This window comes from Caenorhabditis elegans, chromosome I (genome assembly GCF_000002985.6).
Source record: "Caenorhabditis elegans chromosome I".
Taxonomy (NCBI): Eukaryota; Metazoa; Nematoda; class Chromadorea; order Rhabditida; family Rhabditidae; genus Caenorhabditis; species Caenorhabditis elegans.
The window spans coordinates 14,469,258-14,486,866 of NC_003279.8; the positions used below are offsets into that span (position 1 = coordinate 14,469,258).

The 17,609-nt window shown below is 30.4% G+C and overlaps 2 protein-coding genes across 3 annotated transcripts; one reads left to right on the forward strand and one right to left on the reverse strand.

Moving 5' to 3' along the window:
- Nucleotides 1-242: 242 nt before the first annotated feature.
- On the forward strand, nucleotides 243-7,637 carry ekl-4 (DNA methyltransferase 1-associated protein 1; the record flags this gene model as incomplete). 2 transcript variants are annotated; one of them, NM_001129058.4, is made up of 6 exons in its annotated part: nucleotides 243-446; nucleotides 501-641; nucleotides 1,141-1,689; nucleotides 4,001-4,145; nucleotides 5,382-5,674; nucleotides 7,088-7,637. In NM_001129058.4, the coding sequence occupies 6 exons, from the start codon at nucleotides 249-251 to the stop codon at nucleotides 7,226-7,228; spliced, it is 1,467 nt and encodes a 488-aa protein (NP_001122530.1). In that variant the 3' UTR covers nucleotides 7,229-7,637. The 2 variants fall into 2 exon arrangements, with proteins under 2 accessions (NP_001122530.1, NP_740945.1); NM_170949.9 differs by having other exon boundaries at nucleotides 249-446; nucleotides 7,094-7,390.
- Nucleotides 7,502-17,510, reverse strand: yars-1 (Tyrosine--tRNA ligase). The gene is made up of 6 exons (NM_170951.6): nucleotides 17,410-17,510; nucleotides 15,374-15,971; nucleotides 13,634-13,984; nucleotides 11,563-12,025; nucleotides 8,723-9,301; nucleotides 7,502-7,755 (listed from the first exon to the last, which is right to left on the reverse strand). Exons 1-6 carry the CDS (start codon nucleotides 17,491-17,493, stop codon nucleotides 7,662-7,664), a joined length of 2,169 nt encoding a protein of 722 aa, NP_740947.2. The 5' UTR covers nucleotides 17,494-17,510; the 3' UTR covers nucleotides 7,502-7,661.
- Nucleotides 17,511-17,609: the final 99 nt, after the last annotated feature.

Sequence of the window (17,609 nt, forward strand, 5' to 3'; positions counted from 1 at the left end):
AAAAAAAATTCCACAACCCAAAAAGCTGGCAATGGTTAAACGTTGAATACTCAGCCAACTCTACCGTACCCCCACAAACCTGCGTATCTAACAGCCAAATGTCCAATGGGGCGCATTTGCATACCACCATTATTTTTTAAAAAATATTTTAATTTGCAGGCAATTTTTGGAATTTTAATATTTTTCAATGGAATTTAAAATTAATTTTGAATTTTCGGGGAATTTTTCGAATAATTTTTGAATTTCAGATGATTGGCGACGTTCATCAGATCCTCCAGAGCACGGAAGCACCCAAAGATGCCACGAAAAAGCCGCCGAAACCCGGAACCTCGGCTCCACGAAAGCCTGAAGGAATGAAGAGAGAGCTTTTCAACTTGATGTCAGGCAAGGATTTGACTGCAGTGATGCCTACGGATGTGAAGAAGACCTATAAGCAAAAGTTTCAGGTTTTTTGAGCCGCTAAAAATCGCTGAAAAATGAAAAAATCTGAGTGTTTTCAGACAGGATTTCGCTCTGTTCGGAAGTATAAATGGATGCCATTCACAAATGAGTCGCGGGATGACGGCCTGATGCTTCATCATTGGGTTCGGGCCGACAAGGTGGAGGCCATGCAGCCTTACCCATTTTCAAGGTTCAATAAGGTAAATTCAGCATCATTTTTCGGCTGGAAAATGGCTTTTTTTTGCTATTTTTCTGCTTCCACGTGCAAATTTTTCTTGAGAAATGGCAAATTCACTGATGTAACAGTGAAAAAAATTCAGTTTTCCGTGAATTTCAACAAAAAATTCGCGTAAAAACGAAATTTACGGGGGGTGAATTGCGTTAAAATTACGTTTTTTCCCCGAAAAAAAAGCAATTTTTCTCGCGAATTTCACGATTTTTCACCGAAAAATTCAAATTTCTCAGAAAAAAAATGCCAACTTTTCATTTGATTTTCATATTTCTGAAGTTTTTTTGCGGATTTTTCCCCTAAAAAATCGAGTATTCTACCGATTTCTCATCAATTTTTGGCTGAAATTTGGAAAAAAAACCGATTTTAAGTCAAATTTTCTCGAAAAACCGAAAAAAAATTCAAATTTCAACGGGAAAAATACGATTTTATCTGAAATAAAAATTTTTTCTATATTTTTCTGCTTCCAGGTGATTGATATTCCAATATATACCGACGATGAGTATGAAAATTACCTAAAAATCGCAAAATGGTCGCGGGAAGAGACTGATTATCTATTCGACACGTGCCGAATGTTCGATCTTCGCTGGCCAATCGTCTACGACAGATTTGATTGCAAAAAGTTCAATCAAAATCGCACAGTGGAGGATTTAAAAGAGCGCTTCTACTCGATAACCTATGAGCTGGGCATTCTAAGAGATCCAAGCTCATCACCGACGGCTTATGATGCAGAACACGAGCGTCGGCGTAAAGAACAACTGAATAAGCAATGGAATCGAACGGCTGAGCAGCTTCAAGAGGAAGAAGATCTCACTGCAGAGCTCAGAAGAATTGAATTAAGGAAGAAAGAGAGGGAGAAGAAGGCTCATGACCTTCAAAAGCTTATTAATATGTCTGAACAGCAGCCTGCTAGTCCGTCTGCAGGGGGTATTGGAGGGGCTGCAAGTGCAAAGAGGAAGAATGCGTTTAGAACGAAAGCTGGTTCGATTTCGACGACGGCTACCACTTTCTTTAATCCGGTAATTATCCAGAAATCACCTTTTTTCTGAAGAAAATTGCTCAAAAATCGGATTTTTCGCTAGAAGATGCTGGAAAATCGGATTTTTCACTGAAAAAGGCGAAACATGGCTTGAAAAATCGGATTTTTCTATTGAAAACAGCTTGAAAAACGGATGTTCCGCGAAAATCTGCTTTTTTCACTTCAAAAACTGCGGAAAAACGAGTTTTTCATTAAGAAGGGTGAAAAATGCATCAAACACAGATTTTTTCGCGAAAATCTGCATTTTCGATGGAAAACTGCTTGAAAAACCTATTTTCCAGTAAGAAAGGCGAAGAATGGCTGAAAAACGGATTTTCACCGAAAAACCTGCTTTTTTCACTTCAAAAACTGCGGAAAAACGAGTTTTTCATTAAGAAGGGTGAAAAATGCATCAAACACAGATTTTTTCGCGAAAATCTGCATTTTTCGATGGAAAACTGCTGAAAAAACGATTTTTTCATTGAAAAGGGAGAAAAAATGGCTCAAAAAGCAGATTTTTTGGTGCAAAAAAAAAAAACAAAAAAATCGGCATTTTTCACTTGGAAAACTGCTAGAAAACCCAAGTTTTCCGTCGAAAAAGGTGAAAAAATGCATCAAACACAGATTTTTTCGCGAAAATCTGCATTTTTCGCTTGAAAAACTGCGGTAGAACGATTTTTTTCATTGAAAAAGGCTGAAAAATAGCTTGACAAACGGATTTTTTCGCCAAATTCTGCATTTCTCGATGGAAAACTGCTGTAAAAACGAATTTTTTTTTTTTTTTTTTGTTTTTTTCAAAGAAATACCGAAAAAAAAACGAGTTTTCCATTGAAAAAGACGAAAAATAGATTTTTCGATGAAAAACTGCTTCAGAAACGCATTTTTCAGTAAAAATGGCTTGAATAATGGATTTTTCACTGAAAAAGACGAAAAAATGACTTGAAACACTGATTTTTTCGCGAAAATCGGAATTTTTCGATGAAAAACTGCTTCAAAACCGGAATTTCCATTGAAAAAAAAGCGAAAAAAATGGCTGAAAAACGGATTTTTCTATTGAAAACAGCTTGAAAAACGGATGTTCCGCGAAAATCTGCATTTTTCCACGAAAAAATTGCTCGAAAAATGATTTTTTCATTGAAAAAGACGAAAAATTGCTTGAAAAGCGGAATTTTCTCCGAAAATAAGTATTTTTCTACTAGAAAACAGCTTGAAAAAGGAGTTTCCATTGAAAAATGGCTTGAAAAAACGGATTTTTCCTCAAAAACTAGAATTTTTCATTGAAAAATGGCTTAAAAATCGATTTTTGTTCGAAAAAACTGTGATTTTCAAGGTTTTTTCACCTGGAAATTCGCATATTTATTGAATTTCTACACCGATTTCAAGCCAAAAATGGAACTTTTCTCTGAAAAAAGACAAATTTTCCATTAAAAAAATTGTATTTTTTCCCTATTTTAAATTTAAAAAGTGCAATTTCTCTTCGATGTTTGAGCCTATTTTTGCTCAAAAATTCAAAATTTTCAACGAGAAAAAACTCAAAAAATTCGGGAATTTTTCATGGTTAAATCAGCTTTGGAACAGCGAAAAAAATATGTTAAAATAAAGCGTTTTTTCCCCTGAAAAAAAATAGAAAACTTGCAAAAAATGCAATTTTCTTCGATTTAATGTCAAGATTCTCCGCTTTTTGACCAAAAAAAACATCGATTTTCTTGCTCTAAAATTCGGTGAAAAAGCGGAAATCTTGACATTAAATCGAAGAAAATTGCATTTTTTCGGAATTTTTGACAGAAGTTTTCTATTTTTCAGGGGAAAAAACGCAGTTTTAACATATTTTTTTTCGCTGTTCCAAAGCTGATTTAACCATGAAAAATTCCGTTTTTAAGCAATTTTTTGAGTTTTTTCTCGTTGAAAATTGAATTTTTGAGCAAAAATAGGCTCAAAATCGAAGAGAAATTGCACTTTTTAAATTTAAAATAGGGAAAAAATACGATTTTTTTAAAGGAAAATTTGTCTTTTTTCAGAGAAAAGTTCCATTTTTGGCTTGAAATCGGTGTAGAAATTCAATAAATATGCGAATTTCCAGGTAAAAAACCTTGAAAATCACAGTTTTTTCGAACATAAATCAATTTTTTTAAACATTTTTCAATGAAAAATGCTAGTTTTTGAGGAAAAATCCGTTTTTTCAAGCCATTTCTACTGGAAAATTCGTTTTTTCAGCATTTTGCGAGCGAAAAATCCATTTTTAAGCCATTTTTCAATAAAAAATCAAAATGTTCCCAGCCAGAAAATATTAATATTTTCCCTATCTATTTCAGTTGGACATCTCAGTGACTGCTCTTCGTTTTTCGGAATTTAAATCATCTGGAGCACATTTCCGTTGTCAAGAAATGAAACTTCCAACGAATATTGGACAGAAAAAGCTGAAAAATATCGAAGTTGTACTCGAAAAGTGTAAAATGGGTAAGGAAAATTTGAAGAAAAATGGATTTTTTATGGAAAAATTGGTATAAAATTCTTTTTTTTTTTTCAAAAAAAAATTCCAAAAATGTTGCGGAAAATTCCAGATTTTTTGGAAAGTTCCCAGAAAAAAAAATCAATTTTAAATTTTAAAAAATTCCGATTTTTCATGACCGAAATCTTGAAATCTTGTGAGAAAAATTCTTTTTCGGATAAAATTGAAATAAATTTTAAATTAAAAATTTGAATTTGTTCAGGAAACACAATTCAAATTCTAACTATCAGAATTAAATCTAAAATTTTAATTTTAAATTTCAAAAAAAATAAAAATCCCAAAACAAACAAAAAAAAGTTTCCTAAAAAATTCCAAATTATCCGAAAAATTTAAAAAGTTTTCGAAAATGTTGATAATTTCTAAAAAAAATTCTGAAAAAATTAAAACAAAAAATATTCACTAAAAAATTTCAATTTTCAATGATTCCAACTAATAAAAATCAATTTTAAAACATTTTGTAAAAGTTTCCTAAAAAATTCGAAATTCCAAGTTATCCGAAATTTTTATTTTTGAAAAAAAAAGCTTTCTAGGAAATTTCCAAAAAAAAAATTACCGAAAAAAATCTGAAAAAAATTCGAAATTTTTAATTTTCGAAAAAAAAGATAATTTTTGAAAAAAATCATATAAAAATGTTTCAAAAATCTGAAAAAAATTTCGTTTTTTTCCCAATTTTCGAAGAAAAAACTAAAAAAAAAAAATGTAATAATGTTGTAAAAATCTATATTCTCCACAAATTCTTATAGTTTTTTTTTGCAGAAATGTTTAAAATTTTTGCATAAAATTAAAAAAAAAATCTGAAAAAAAATTATTTTAAAAAAATGAAAAAGTTATAAAAAAATGTTTAATCTGACAAATATTTAAATAAAAAGACTTTTTTTTTTGCAGAAATGAATCTAAAAATTATAAAAGTTTCCTAAAAAATTCCATATTTCAAAAATATATAATTTTTTTAAATTCTAGATAAAAATTCGAAAAATTCGTATAAAATTTTTTTAAAAAATGTTTTAAATATATGAAAATTTTCGAATTTTTCCCAGTTTTCAAAAAATAATTCCAAAAAGTTACATATTTTTCTCAAAAAATCAAAAAATGATTTTGCTCTGAAAACAGTTTTAAAAAAGAAAAACACTCTTAAAAATGAAAAAAAATCTAAATTTTCCTCAAATTCTCCTTTTTTTTTGCAGAAATGAATCCAGTAGCGTCTGAACCAATAATGAAGACGTATAATGATTTCCGTTCACAAATAATGCTTGCACAAGAACTAAAATCAGCAATGCAGACTGCAGAATTCGAATTGGAAAGTATTCGAACGCGAATGCAAGAAAATGGAAAAGATTTCGATATTGAACCCCGTTTTAGAATTTCTCAGCTACCTGAAGGTGGTATTGATGATGATTTTATTGGTGGAAAAGGACAACCGGCAACTAATCGACGAATTACTTCATATATTGATGCTAGTTCTAAGGATCTTACTGCGGTAATAATTATAGTTACTACAGGAAAAACGTGCAAAAAATTGGATTTTCTAGTGAAAATTTGAATTTCTCAGCCAAAATTCGATTTTTTCAGTGAAAAATTGAATTTTTTTTCAAAATTTCACTTTTTAAGTCAAATTTTAAATTTTTGAGTAAAAATTTGAATTTTTAGGAAAAAATTTAAATTTTTAAGGAGAATTTGAATTTCTCAGCGAAAATTCGATTTTTCCAATGAAAAATTGAATTTTTCAGTGAAAATTTGAATTTTTGAGTGAAAATTAGATTTCAATGAAAAAATAAATTTTCACAAATATTATTAATAGGAATTTCCATTTTCCGATGTGAAATTGTCTAAAAAACCGGATTTTCTCTGAATCAAAAATCGATTTTTCAATGAAAATATTGAATTTTGAGATGTGGTTGTACTCAAAATTTAGTTTTTCCGCGCAAAAATTTAAATGTTTCAATTTAAAATTACCTTAAAATTGGATTTTCTCAACCGAAAAGTTTTTTGAAAAAAAAGGATATTTTGGACTAAAATCTGATGAAATTTGAATTTTTCACTGTAAATTCTATTTTAACGGGTTTTCGAACAACACATTCTCTTTGAGAACCACTAAAAATGTGATTTTTTTAATGAAAATTAACAAAGTTAATTTCTCAGCTTTAAAAAATTCACATATTTTCTATATTTTACCACATTTTCAGCCGAAAATTGCACTTTTTTGGAATTTTTTTTTTGAAACTTTTTTCAAAAAACGCAAATTAAATGAAAAATCCTCGAAAATTGGTATTTTTCTGCGTCGTCGTTGCAATACCAAATTCGGTTAGAAAAAATATCGCACTTTTCAGTTTTAGAGATTTTTCTTCAAACTGAAGCACTGCAACTTTTTCCTCACGAGGGACGAGGAAAAGTGGTTTCTAGGCCATGGCCGAGGGGCCGACAAGTTTCAGCGGCCATTCGAGATTTTCGCACAGTCGAGTTTTTCGCACAAAAAGTTGAATTTTGAAAACCTCAAAACTTTTTCAGCGGTCTCGTTATGAAAATCAGGTAATTTCAGCATTTAAGCAGCATATGTATCATGTTTCAGAAAAAGTTTAGGTTTTGTATTCCCGTAATCCATCATATTACAATGCCCACTTTCACCGCTGCTTGCCCACTGAATACATAATTTTTTTACTTGGAAATTGTTTTAGCATCTGCAAAAAATATTTATTTATCAGTTTTAATAAGAAAAAACGGGAAAAAGCTGTGAAAAACAAAAGAAAACAGGCGGAAAACAAAGCAAGATAAATGGCCGCTGAAACTTGTCGGCCCCTCCTCGGCCATGGCCTAGAAACCACTTTTCCTCGTCCCTCGTGAGGAAAAAGTTTTTTCTCAAAATTTCCTAATTTTTCTAAACCCTCTAAATCAGTTCCAGATAGCGTCCCGAAAGCGAAAAACAATTGCAACAACTCCAACAATTACTACTACTACATCATCATCATTTGTCTCCTCATCGAATTCTCCATCAACATCAGCTGCTAGTGATCCGAAAAGAATCAGAAAAATTTAAATTTTTTTGTTGTAAAAAAATCCCCCCCCGCCCCCAGGCTGATCTCTATTTAATTTGTATTATTGATTTTTTCTCTAAAAATTCCTCTGGTAATGGTAAATTTTAAATTTTTCTGAAAAAAAGTCAATTTTTCAATATTTGTGAGTGAATTTTTTGAGCCCTCTAGCTATAATTTTTGGAACTTTTTACTTTCTAGAATACAAGTTATGATGACGTCATAACTTGTATTTCAGAATGTCCCTAGGAACATGAGAACTGCAAAAAGATTTAGAGAATAGAATTAATATTTAACAACAGTTGAAACGAAAAAAAAAAGGAAAACTTAAGAAAAACCACCGATAATTTAAGATTTAAATAGAAAGCAGAAAATTGAAAAAACAAACAAACAAACGACCGAATATTGAATAATTATCATAAATATATATATATATCTTTATTTCTTCTTTCCTTTCGAAGTGGAAAAGGCATCTGTCACGAGCTTCTGGCGTGGCTTTTCGGCGAAATCGGCTCGAACTCCGTCGAATAGGCTGGAAATTTGAATAGTTTTGGGGTTTGGGAATGTTTTTTTTTCAATTTTTAGTGAAAATTTCAATTTTTAAGTGAAATTTTGAAGTTTTAGGTGAAATTTTAAATTTTTGAGTGAAAATTTTGATTTCCGAGTGAAATTTTGCATTTTTAAGTGAAATTTTAAATTTTTAAGTGAAATTTTAAAGTTTTAGGTGAAATTTTAAATTTTTAAGCGAAAATTTCTACTTCTATATTTAAAAAAATTCCATAAAATTAAAATATTTCGTTTTTGTAGAAAAATTGAATTTTTCACTGTAAAATTACACTTTGTGAATAAAATGTTTTTTCAGAAAAAAAAACCAATTTTTCAATTTAAAAAAATGGAAAGGATTTTTCTTACATTTTCTGATATCAAAATCACACGATTTTTTAATCCAAAATTTTGCTTCAAAAGTCGAATTTAAATTAAATCTGAGTTTGACAGGAAACATCAGAATTCTACATGTTGTATTTTGTAGGTTTGTCTGGAAAAAATTTAAAATTCGGAAAAAATTGAAAAAAAAGGAAATTTCTTCGTTTTTATTACATCTTTTTTTTGAAAATACCGAAAAAATTTTCTGAATTTTTTGATATTCAAAAATTGACACCGAAAAGTCGAATTTTTCCGCTTTTTGTTTTTTTCTTCTGAAAAATACAAAAAAAATTGGTAAAGTTTTTTAATTTGCATATAAATTTTTGGTCGATTTTTTTGTTTTCCGATATTCTCTGAAAACCACCATAAAAGCTTAAAATATACAAAATTTCTGTAGTTTGTAGTTTGTAGTCATCCTCCTTTTTTTTTAAATTGATTTGATTTTTTTAATTGAAAAAAAGGAAATTTCTAAATTTTTTTTACGTATTTTCATTTTTTTTTCTGAAAATAAAAATTTTTCGTTTTTTTTTCTAAATTTTTGTAGTTTGTAGTCTCTCCTCATTCTGCTGCCTCACCGATTAATAACCCCAACCACCGCGTTCTTCAAATCAGCCGGATGAAGTGGAAACTGCTGCTCATTCTTCGTTCCAATCACAAATTCCTGCTCCAACTGTTTGTAGTTTGTGACCTCCACGTCACCACCATTATCCGGAGCACGTTGGATGTGCAAAGCTGCTCCATTGAGAATCGGGAAGACAATGTGCTCGGCGAGCTGCATAGCGACGTTTCCATCGAGATTCTGAGGTTCACAGAAGCTTCGAGCGATTTTCGTTTTGAGCTGTTTCGGAGTGTCAAGGGGATCAAGAAGGAAGTCAGGAATGGAGCAACTCATTTTTTGGCCATTACATCCTGGAATTGTTGGAATCAACAAATGAGCAATAGCTGGGTAACCGAAGGAACGAAGAAGTCGGGAACAGAGATCTGCGAATACTTGAGAATCTGCTCCAATTATGAGAATATCTGGACGTGTCATTTGAGCATTTAATGCGTAGATCAGTGGTACCAGATTTCCCGATAATGAATTTCCATCGCAGACTGTTGATTCGTCACGGGACACTGCTGATGCCATTTTGTAGAAATCCAGCACGTATTCTCTGCAAAAAATTATTTTTTAAACGATTTTCGAGAATTGAAATAGACATGTCGTGCAAGGGTGTCATTTTTTTTCGAAATTTTTTTTTTAATTTTTAAGTGAAATTTTTAATTTTTGAGTGAAAATTTTGATTTCCGAGTGAAAATTTGAATTTTTAAGTGAAATTTTTAATTTTTAAATGATAATTTTTAAAAAATTTCCCTAAAATTAAAAAATTTCGTTTTTGTAGAAAAATTGAATTTTTCACTGTAAAATTACACTTTGTGAATATAATGTTCCTCAACGTTAAATCATTTTACACGATTTTTAAATTTAAAACCAAAAAAATTAGGAATTTTCTTATTTTTTAGTGTGTTTTAATATTAAAATTGTAATTTTTTTTTCGAAAAATCGAATAAATTTTCAAAAGATTAACCATAAAATATGATTTTTTTTTGAAATCTAATTTTGTATATATTGATAAGAAAAAAAAACATTAAATTTTTTTTTTAAAAGAAGAATAATGGCCAAAATATTAAGCTAATTTTTGAAAAATCGAAAATTTTTCGACAAATCGGAAAACGAAAAGCGAAATTTTTTGATTTTTCGATTTTCTGAAAAATCAAAAAACCGACACCCTTGTCGCTGGGATTATTCAAGTAATGTCGGAAAATTGAACAGTGTAGAAAAATGAAAAGTCACAATTGTATTGAAATACATAAAAACATATATTTTAATACATTTTGCAACATTACTTGAAAAGAAACCCCATAAAATTGAAAAATGAACATATTTTTTTTTTTTTTTTTAATTTTCCAATATATACATATATATGCTCTTTTTTTTCGACCATTTTGTAGAAATCCAATACGTATTCTCTGCAAAAATTTGAAAATTTTTAGATTTTTCTCAACAAAAAATCCAAATTTTTCGTTCGATGAAAATTTTACGATTTTTCAAAAAAAAAAATTTAGTTTTTTTTTTCCAAATTTCCGCTGAAAAAAGTTTTGGAAAAAAAGAGTTTAGAAGGGGAGCTTTTCAATTTTTGACGCGCAAAATATCTCGTAGCGAAAACTACAGTAATTCTTTAAATTCCACGACTGGATTATCGGCCACAGTCCCCTAGGACGTGGCTTAAATTACAGCCCAAAGGGATCACCACCAGGCAGTGTACCTGAATCCCAGATCCTTTAATCTTTTTTACTGTAGGGCTTGTGTCGATTTACGGGCTCAGTTTTAAAAAAATTAATTTCATTCTAATAGTGATAGCGATTGATTTTCCATTTATATTCGTTGTTTCGTATTATTTTCTTAATTTTAACACATCTATCGATAAATGAATTCATTTCGAAAATAGAGCCCGTAAATCGACACAATCGGCACTACAGTAGTCAATTAAAGAATTACTGTAGTTTTCGCTACGAGATATTTTGCTCGTCAAATATGTTGTGCAATACGCATTCTCAGAATATTGTGCTCTCGAAATAGACATCAAGGGTGTCGGTTTTTCGGGGGTTTTCACTAAAATCGGAAAAATTGAAAATGTTTTTTTTTAATGGATTTCCAATATTTGAGCAAAAATATCGATTTTTTCGTTAAAAAAAGCCAGAAAAAAGCGAACATTTCTGTTTAGACCATTTTCAATTTTTTATTTTAAAAATCGAGAGTCAATCGTAAAATCAAAAATTTAATATTGTCTCTCGATTTTTTAAAATAAAAAATTGAAAATGGTCTAAACAGAAATGTTCGATTTTTTTTCTGGCTTTTTTTACGAAAAAATCGATATTTTTGCTCAAATATTGGAAATCCATTAAAAAAAACATTTTCAATTTTTCGATTTTAGTGAAAACCCGAAAAACCGATACCCTTGATGTCTAGGAAAATCGAAAAATCAATAAGAATGAAAATTAAAAATCAGAAGACACCCTTGATTGGAATGAAACCGCTGTCGATATACGCAGCTCTTTTGTACTCCACGAGGAGAAGACTGCATTTTGTAGTTTTTCCTTCTTTTTGGAAAAATTATCCGAACAAAAAATGAGATAAAATCTCGACTTTTTTTTCGAGTTTTCTGTTTTTTTTAATAGAAATATCAAAAATTTTTCGTTTTTCCCCTGGAGAACATTGAAAAATCGGAGTATAGGCATCGAATTTCGAAATTTATAGAAAATCTGCGTAAAAATGTCAACGCCGATCTCGAAAATTCAAATTTCGAGGCGGATTTTCTTTTTCTTTTTTTTTCAATTTTTCCAAATCGCTTTTTTCAAGGTATATCCGCCGTACCTATCGAGATACTTGTCATGTTCTCCAGCAATCTCAACCTTCACGAGACCATCCAGCTTCAAATGTTTAATCAAAGAAATGAACATTTCTCTAAAATAGACTGCTCTCGATTGAATAGCCGCCCACGCAACCTTCTCATTATCCAGGAATGCTTCAAGTGGTGAAACAAGAATTGTTGCAATGACTGGAACACCACCTGCATCGGAGATTTCTTTGATTTTGAGCAATGGAGCAATGAATCCCAAGTGAAAACGTCCTTTTCCAGGTGCAATGAACATCAAATGAAGCGGTTTTTGGGGTGAAACATCGGCAAGCACACGATCAAGCTCTTCACCGATAAGAATCTCATTTCCATTCAGCAATTGATCTTTCCATTGCTTTTGTTCGGAGCTCAGCGATGGAATTTTTGGAGCTTCCGATGGTGGGATGGCTGGCTCAGTGGAGTCCGTGGAGTGATTGTAGCCTGGAAATTAGATAGGAGTTAGAGACTACAACTCAACTGGGGTGAGTGGCAAATTATCTTTTCCGGCAACCCGGCAAATTGCCGGAATCGAAAATTTCCGGCAAACCGGCAAATTGCCGGAATTGAAAATTTCCGGCAACCCGGCAAATTGCCGGAATCGAAAATTTCCGGCAAACCGGCAAATTGTCGGAATTGAAAATTTCCGGCAAACCGGCAAATTGCCGGAATCGAAAATTTCCGTCAAACCGGCAAATTGCCGGAATTGAAAATTTCCGGCAAACCGGCAAATTGCCGGAATTGAAAATTTCCGGCAAATCGGCAAATTGCCGGAATCGAAAATTTCCGGCAAACCGGCAAATTGCCGGAATTGAAAATTTCCGGCAAATCGGCAAATTGCCGGAATCGAAAATTTCCGGCAAACCGGCAAATTGCCGGAATCGAAAATTTCCGGCAAACCGGCAAATTGCCGGAATTGAAAATTTCCGGCAAATCGGCAAATTGCCGGAATCGAAAATTTCCGGCAAACCGGCAAATTGCCGGAATTGAAAATTTCCGTCAAACCGGCAAATTGCCGGAAGCGAAAATTTCCGGCAAACCGGCAAATTGCCGGAATCGAAAATTTCCGGCAAACCGGCAAATTGCCGGAATTGAAAATTTCCGTCAAACCGGCAAATTGCCGGAATCGAAAATTTCCGGCAAACCGGCAAATTTCATTTGATATTTTGATTGGAGAAATTTTAAAAAAAAACCCGAAAACGATTTTTTTTCCATTATTTTTTAGAAGTAAAAATTGAAAAAAAAAACTTGGTTTTTTAAGGAAAATTCAAAAAGTTGGAAAATAGCTTTTTGCAGATTTTTTGGAGTTTTGGTGTTTTTTTAGGGAAATCGAAAAGCTAGTTTTGTGAAAAAAATTTCAGTGAAAATCCGAGATTTTTCAAAAAAAATAAAGCCAAAAATAGAGAAATTACCGAGAAATAAGGCAAAAAAAATAATTTTTGGCGAATTTTTGAAAAGAACCGAAAAAAAATAATGATTTTTCCCGTAAAATCGAATTTTTTAATTCTATTTTCCGATTTTTCACATATATTTTCCAAAATTTCAAAAAAGAAAACATTCGAATTTTTGGGGAAAAAAAAACGATGATTTTTCCCACAAATTTCTCCGAAAAATGAGAAATTCAATTTTTATTTTTTTTTTTAAAGCGGGAAAAAAGGCAGAAATTATCGTATTTAAAACTTTTTTTTGGAAAAAAAAATTCTAACTTTTTTAAAAATTTATTTTACATATTTTTTTCTTAAGCAAAAAAAAGTTGATTTTCCTAGTTTTTCGGTGATTTTTCAATAAATTTCTCCGAATTTTCGAAAAAAAAGTTATAATTTTTGTGGGAAAAAAAACAGAGACTTTTCCCAGAATTTTTTTTTTCGAAAAAAATTTTTTTAATTGATTTTCTCAGTTTTCCGGTGATTTTCCAAAAAATTTTCTCCAAAAAAATTTTTTTTTTAATTTATGATTTTTTTAAAAGTTGATTTTCAATGAAAATCGGTCATTTTAAACCGAATTTTCGATTTTTCAAAGAACATTCTCCAAAAATCGATAAATCCAATAAACCTTTCTCCTTGGCATCTCTAACAACATCAGTATCACATCTAACTCGAACTTTTTCCAGTAAATTGACCAAAAAGTCGGCTAAAAATGTCTTCAACGTATTTTCATCCAATTTTCCATCCAAATAAGCCCTTTTCAGGCTATCAATATCGAAAAATTGTTGATTTTCAATTTCAATAGCGTTTGGCGATACAATTGGAAAAAGCACAAAATTGTAGAATGATAGAACTCCATTATCTGGTTGATCCCGTGAACATGCGGCTCCCATAATCTTTGAACGGACCTTCTCGGGCTCATCGAGCACATCAATCTTTGAATCCTCTTCAGAACTGCTCATTTTTGTTCCGGTTAGGCCTGGAAATTTCGTTTTTAGAGGAAAAATTGAAAATTTTAATTTTTAGATGTTTTTTCGGTTATTTTTTGAGCAAAACAGCCAATTTTCCAAAAAATGGAGCATTTTAATATTTTTATAGATTTTTTTTTTGATTTTTTTTCAGTAAAACCGAAAACTTTTCCAAAAAATTTTTTTTTAATTTTTTCGATTTTTTTTTTTGTGAAAATTCAAAATTTTTGGTTTTTTTTTTGAAACACTACGATTTAGCAATTTTTTCGGAAATAAACCTAAAAATGTCCAAAAACGGGAATTTTTTATGATTTTTATTTTTAAAAAGGGAAAATTCACTTTTTTCCCAGAAAATCAGATTTAAAATGATTTTTTCCATTATTTTTCATAAAATTTCCTAAATTTCCTTAAAATTCTGAGAGAGTCTAGGCCTGGAAATTGGGTTTTTGAGACGAAAAACTGGAAATTTTATTTTTATAGATTTTTTTTGGTTATTTTTTGAGGAAAATTGTCAGAAAAATTTTGGAATTCGAAAACAAAACTTTTCTTTTAATTTTTGAAAGTTTTTCAGTTTTTCTCGGGAAAAAACACCAAAAAAAAACGGAAATTTCTAATTTTTTCAAGAAAAGCCGAAAATTTGAAAATTTTGATTTTTTAAATTAATTTTTTTGATCAAAATGGAAAATTTTCAATTTTTTCGATTATTTTTTGAGAAAATTCAAAATTTTTGGTTTTTTTTGAAACACTACGATTGCAATTTTTCTCGGGAAAAAACCTAAAAATGTCCAAAAAAACGGGAATTTTTTATGATTTTTACGGCAAAATTAGAAAAAAAACGGACATTTCACTTTTTTCCCAGAAAAAACCAGAAAATCAGATTTAAAATGATTTTTTTCCATTCTTTCCATAACATTTCCAATTTTCCGCTCCAAAATGACAATTTTTATGGAAAAATCCTCATTTTTAACTCATTTTTTTTTTGCTCAAAAAATGCGAATTTTATTTAAAACTTTTCACCGATGCAGAATTTTCGATCCGGTTTCGGTCAAAAAATCGGAAAAATCGGAAATTTTCGATCTTCCAAATTTTTCTGTTAAGAAAATTGGAAATTTTACAATTTTTCGTGAGAAAAAACAGGAAATTTTTGATTATTTCGAAAATTTGACGCTTTTCCAATTTTTCAGCAGTATTTTGCTCAAAAAACCGAACATTTCGACTAATATACATACTATATATATATATATACACTACACCATATTATATATATATTATATACTAATAATACAAATTTCGGGTACTTTTTAAAATTTTCAGTTAAAAAAATCGGAAATTTCTAGATTTTTTTCGGTTTTTCTCAAGAAAAAACCGATTTTTCAGATTTTTCTTCGTTGTCCCCGTACCCGGAACCATCGGGTTCATCAAATGCCACCGCTTGCCGAGCTTCAACTTTGGCAGCTGCTCCTCAGCAAGAATAAAGATCTTCCGCTGATCAACTCCTCCAAATTGTCCATCAACCTTCAAATATTGTTCATCAAGAGCTTGTAAAAGTGGGTAGAGAAGCCCGGAGAGCAACGGAGATTCCACTTGTTTCACAACTTCAGCTCCAGCTTTTAGAGCATCTCTCTGGGAGACTTGAGCACTTAAACGGAGCACATCATCAGTATATTCTCGTGATAGTTGATATTCGGTTCCTTTTTTGAAATACAACTGTTCAATTGGAACATCCAATGATTGAAGTAATGCTTTAATTACATTTTCATAGTAGATCACTCGGCATTTCAACAATTCCCATGAACTCTTCATATTATCCAGATAAGCGTGTAGATCAGCGAATAGAATTGTGACTTTTAGGCCGGCCTGGAGGAAATCCGCAATTTTCCGCATTGGAACCAGATATCCGACATGAGGTTTTCCGGTTGTTGCAGTTCCCCAATAGACGTGTGGCACTTTTCCCGGGGTTTCAAGCTGTTTCGTGAGCTTATCAACGCCAAGTGATTCCTGGAATGAGTTTTTTTTGCGGTGAAAATTGGAATTTTTTCGTGTTTTTGGGGAAATTTTAGGTTTTTTTAAATGAAAAATGTAAAAATTTCAACTTTTTTCGGTGAAAATTGGAATTTTTTCGTGTTTTTGGGAAAATTTTAGGTTTTTTTAAATGAAAAATGTAAAAATTCCACTTTTTCCGGTGAAAAATGGAGATTTTTGTATTTTTTGGAGAAAAAAAAATGGATTTTTTAAAAATATTTTTTTTTCCTGTTTTTGGGGAAATTTTGGGTTTCTTTTGTTGAAAATTGAAAAAAAAGTTCATGTTTTTCGGTGAAAAATGGAGATTTTTGTATTTTTTGGAGAAAAAAAAATGGATTTTTTGAAATAATTTTTTTTCCTGTTTCTGAGGAAATGTTTGGTTTTTTTAATAAAAAATGTAGAAATTTCACTTTTTTTTTGGTGAAAATTTGATTTTTTGTCGTTTTTTTTTGGGCAGAAAAAAATATTTCCATTTTTTTTTTGGTGAAAAAGGGAATTTATCGAATATTTTGATTTTTTAAAATAATTTTTTGTTCTGAAAATCTGAATTTTCGTGTTTTTGGTGAAAATTTGGATTTAAAAAAAAAAAAACATTTTTCGGTGAAAATCGGTTTTTTTGAATTTTTTGGAGCAAAAAGTATTTTTCACATAGTGTCAGAGTGTCTCACGCCGGCTTGATCTACGTAGATCTACAAAAAATGCGGGAAAAGAGACGCGCAGAGTTCTCAACTGATTTTGCAAGGAATTCCCGCATTTTTTGTAGATCAAACCGTACTGGAATAGCCTGGAACCATGTGTTTTTTTTTTCGAAAATTTTTTCCTATTTAATGAAAAATATTATTTTTTTTCCGTGTTTTTGGAGCAAAAAAATGATTTTTTTTTTTGAAAATTTATGAAAAACTCCATGTTTTTCGGTGAAAATTGGATTCTTTTTTTTTTGTTTTTTGGAGAAAATGTGGAATTTTCGAAAATTATATATGTTTTTTAAATGAAAAAAAAATCCTAAAATTTCAAAAATTTCATAATTTTTTTAGATGAAAATCGGAAATTTTTCAGTGTTCTCGGAGAGAAAAAGGAATTTTTTCGAAAATATCGATTTTTTCGCTGAAAATCTGATTTTTTCGTGTTTCTGGAGAAAAAACTGAAAATTTTCCGATTTTTTGATTAAAAATAAATGTAAAAATTCCAAAACTTAAAAAAAAAATTTTTTAAGCTGAAAATCTGAAATTTTTGGTGTTTTTTTTTTCCAAAAATCACGAAAAAAATGAAACAAAATCCGATTTTTTAGAGAAAAATCAAGATTTTTTTTTCTCAAAAAGCACGAAAACCACCAAAAATTATGGAATTTTGATATTTTTTTCTTTATTAATTAAAATTTAGTGAAAAAAAAAGTTTTTTTCAGCCAAAATCTCACCTGAAGATTTCGAAGAATCAATTCTCTCGTCTCCTTGGTCTTTTCAGTGATTTCCTCAACTTTTTCAGCGTTTTCAGCGCTCATTTTGAGAGATTTCCAGTCTGAAATTGTGGAGGTTGTTTTGAAAATTAAAACGAAAAAAAAAATCATTAAAAAAAGTAGAAAATCCATGAATAAAAACATGAAATTAGTGGAAAAAT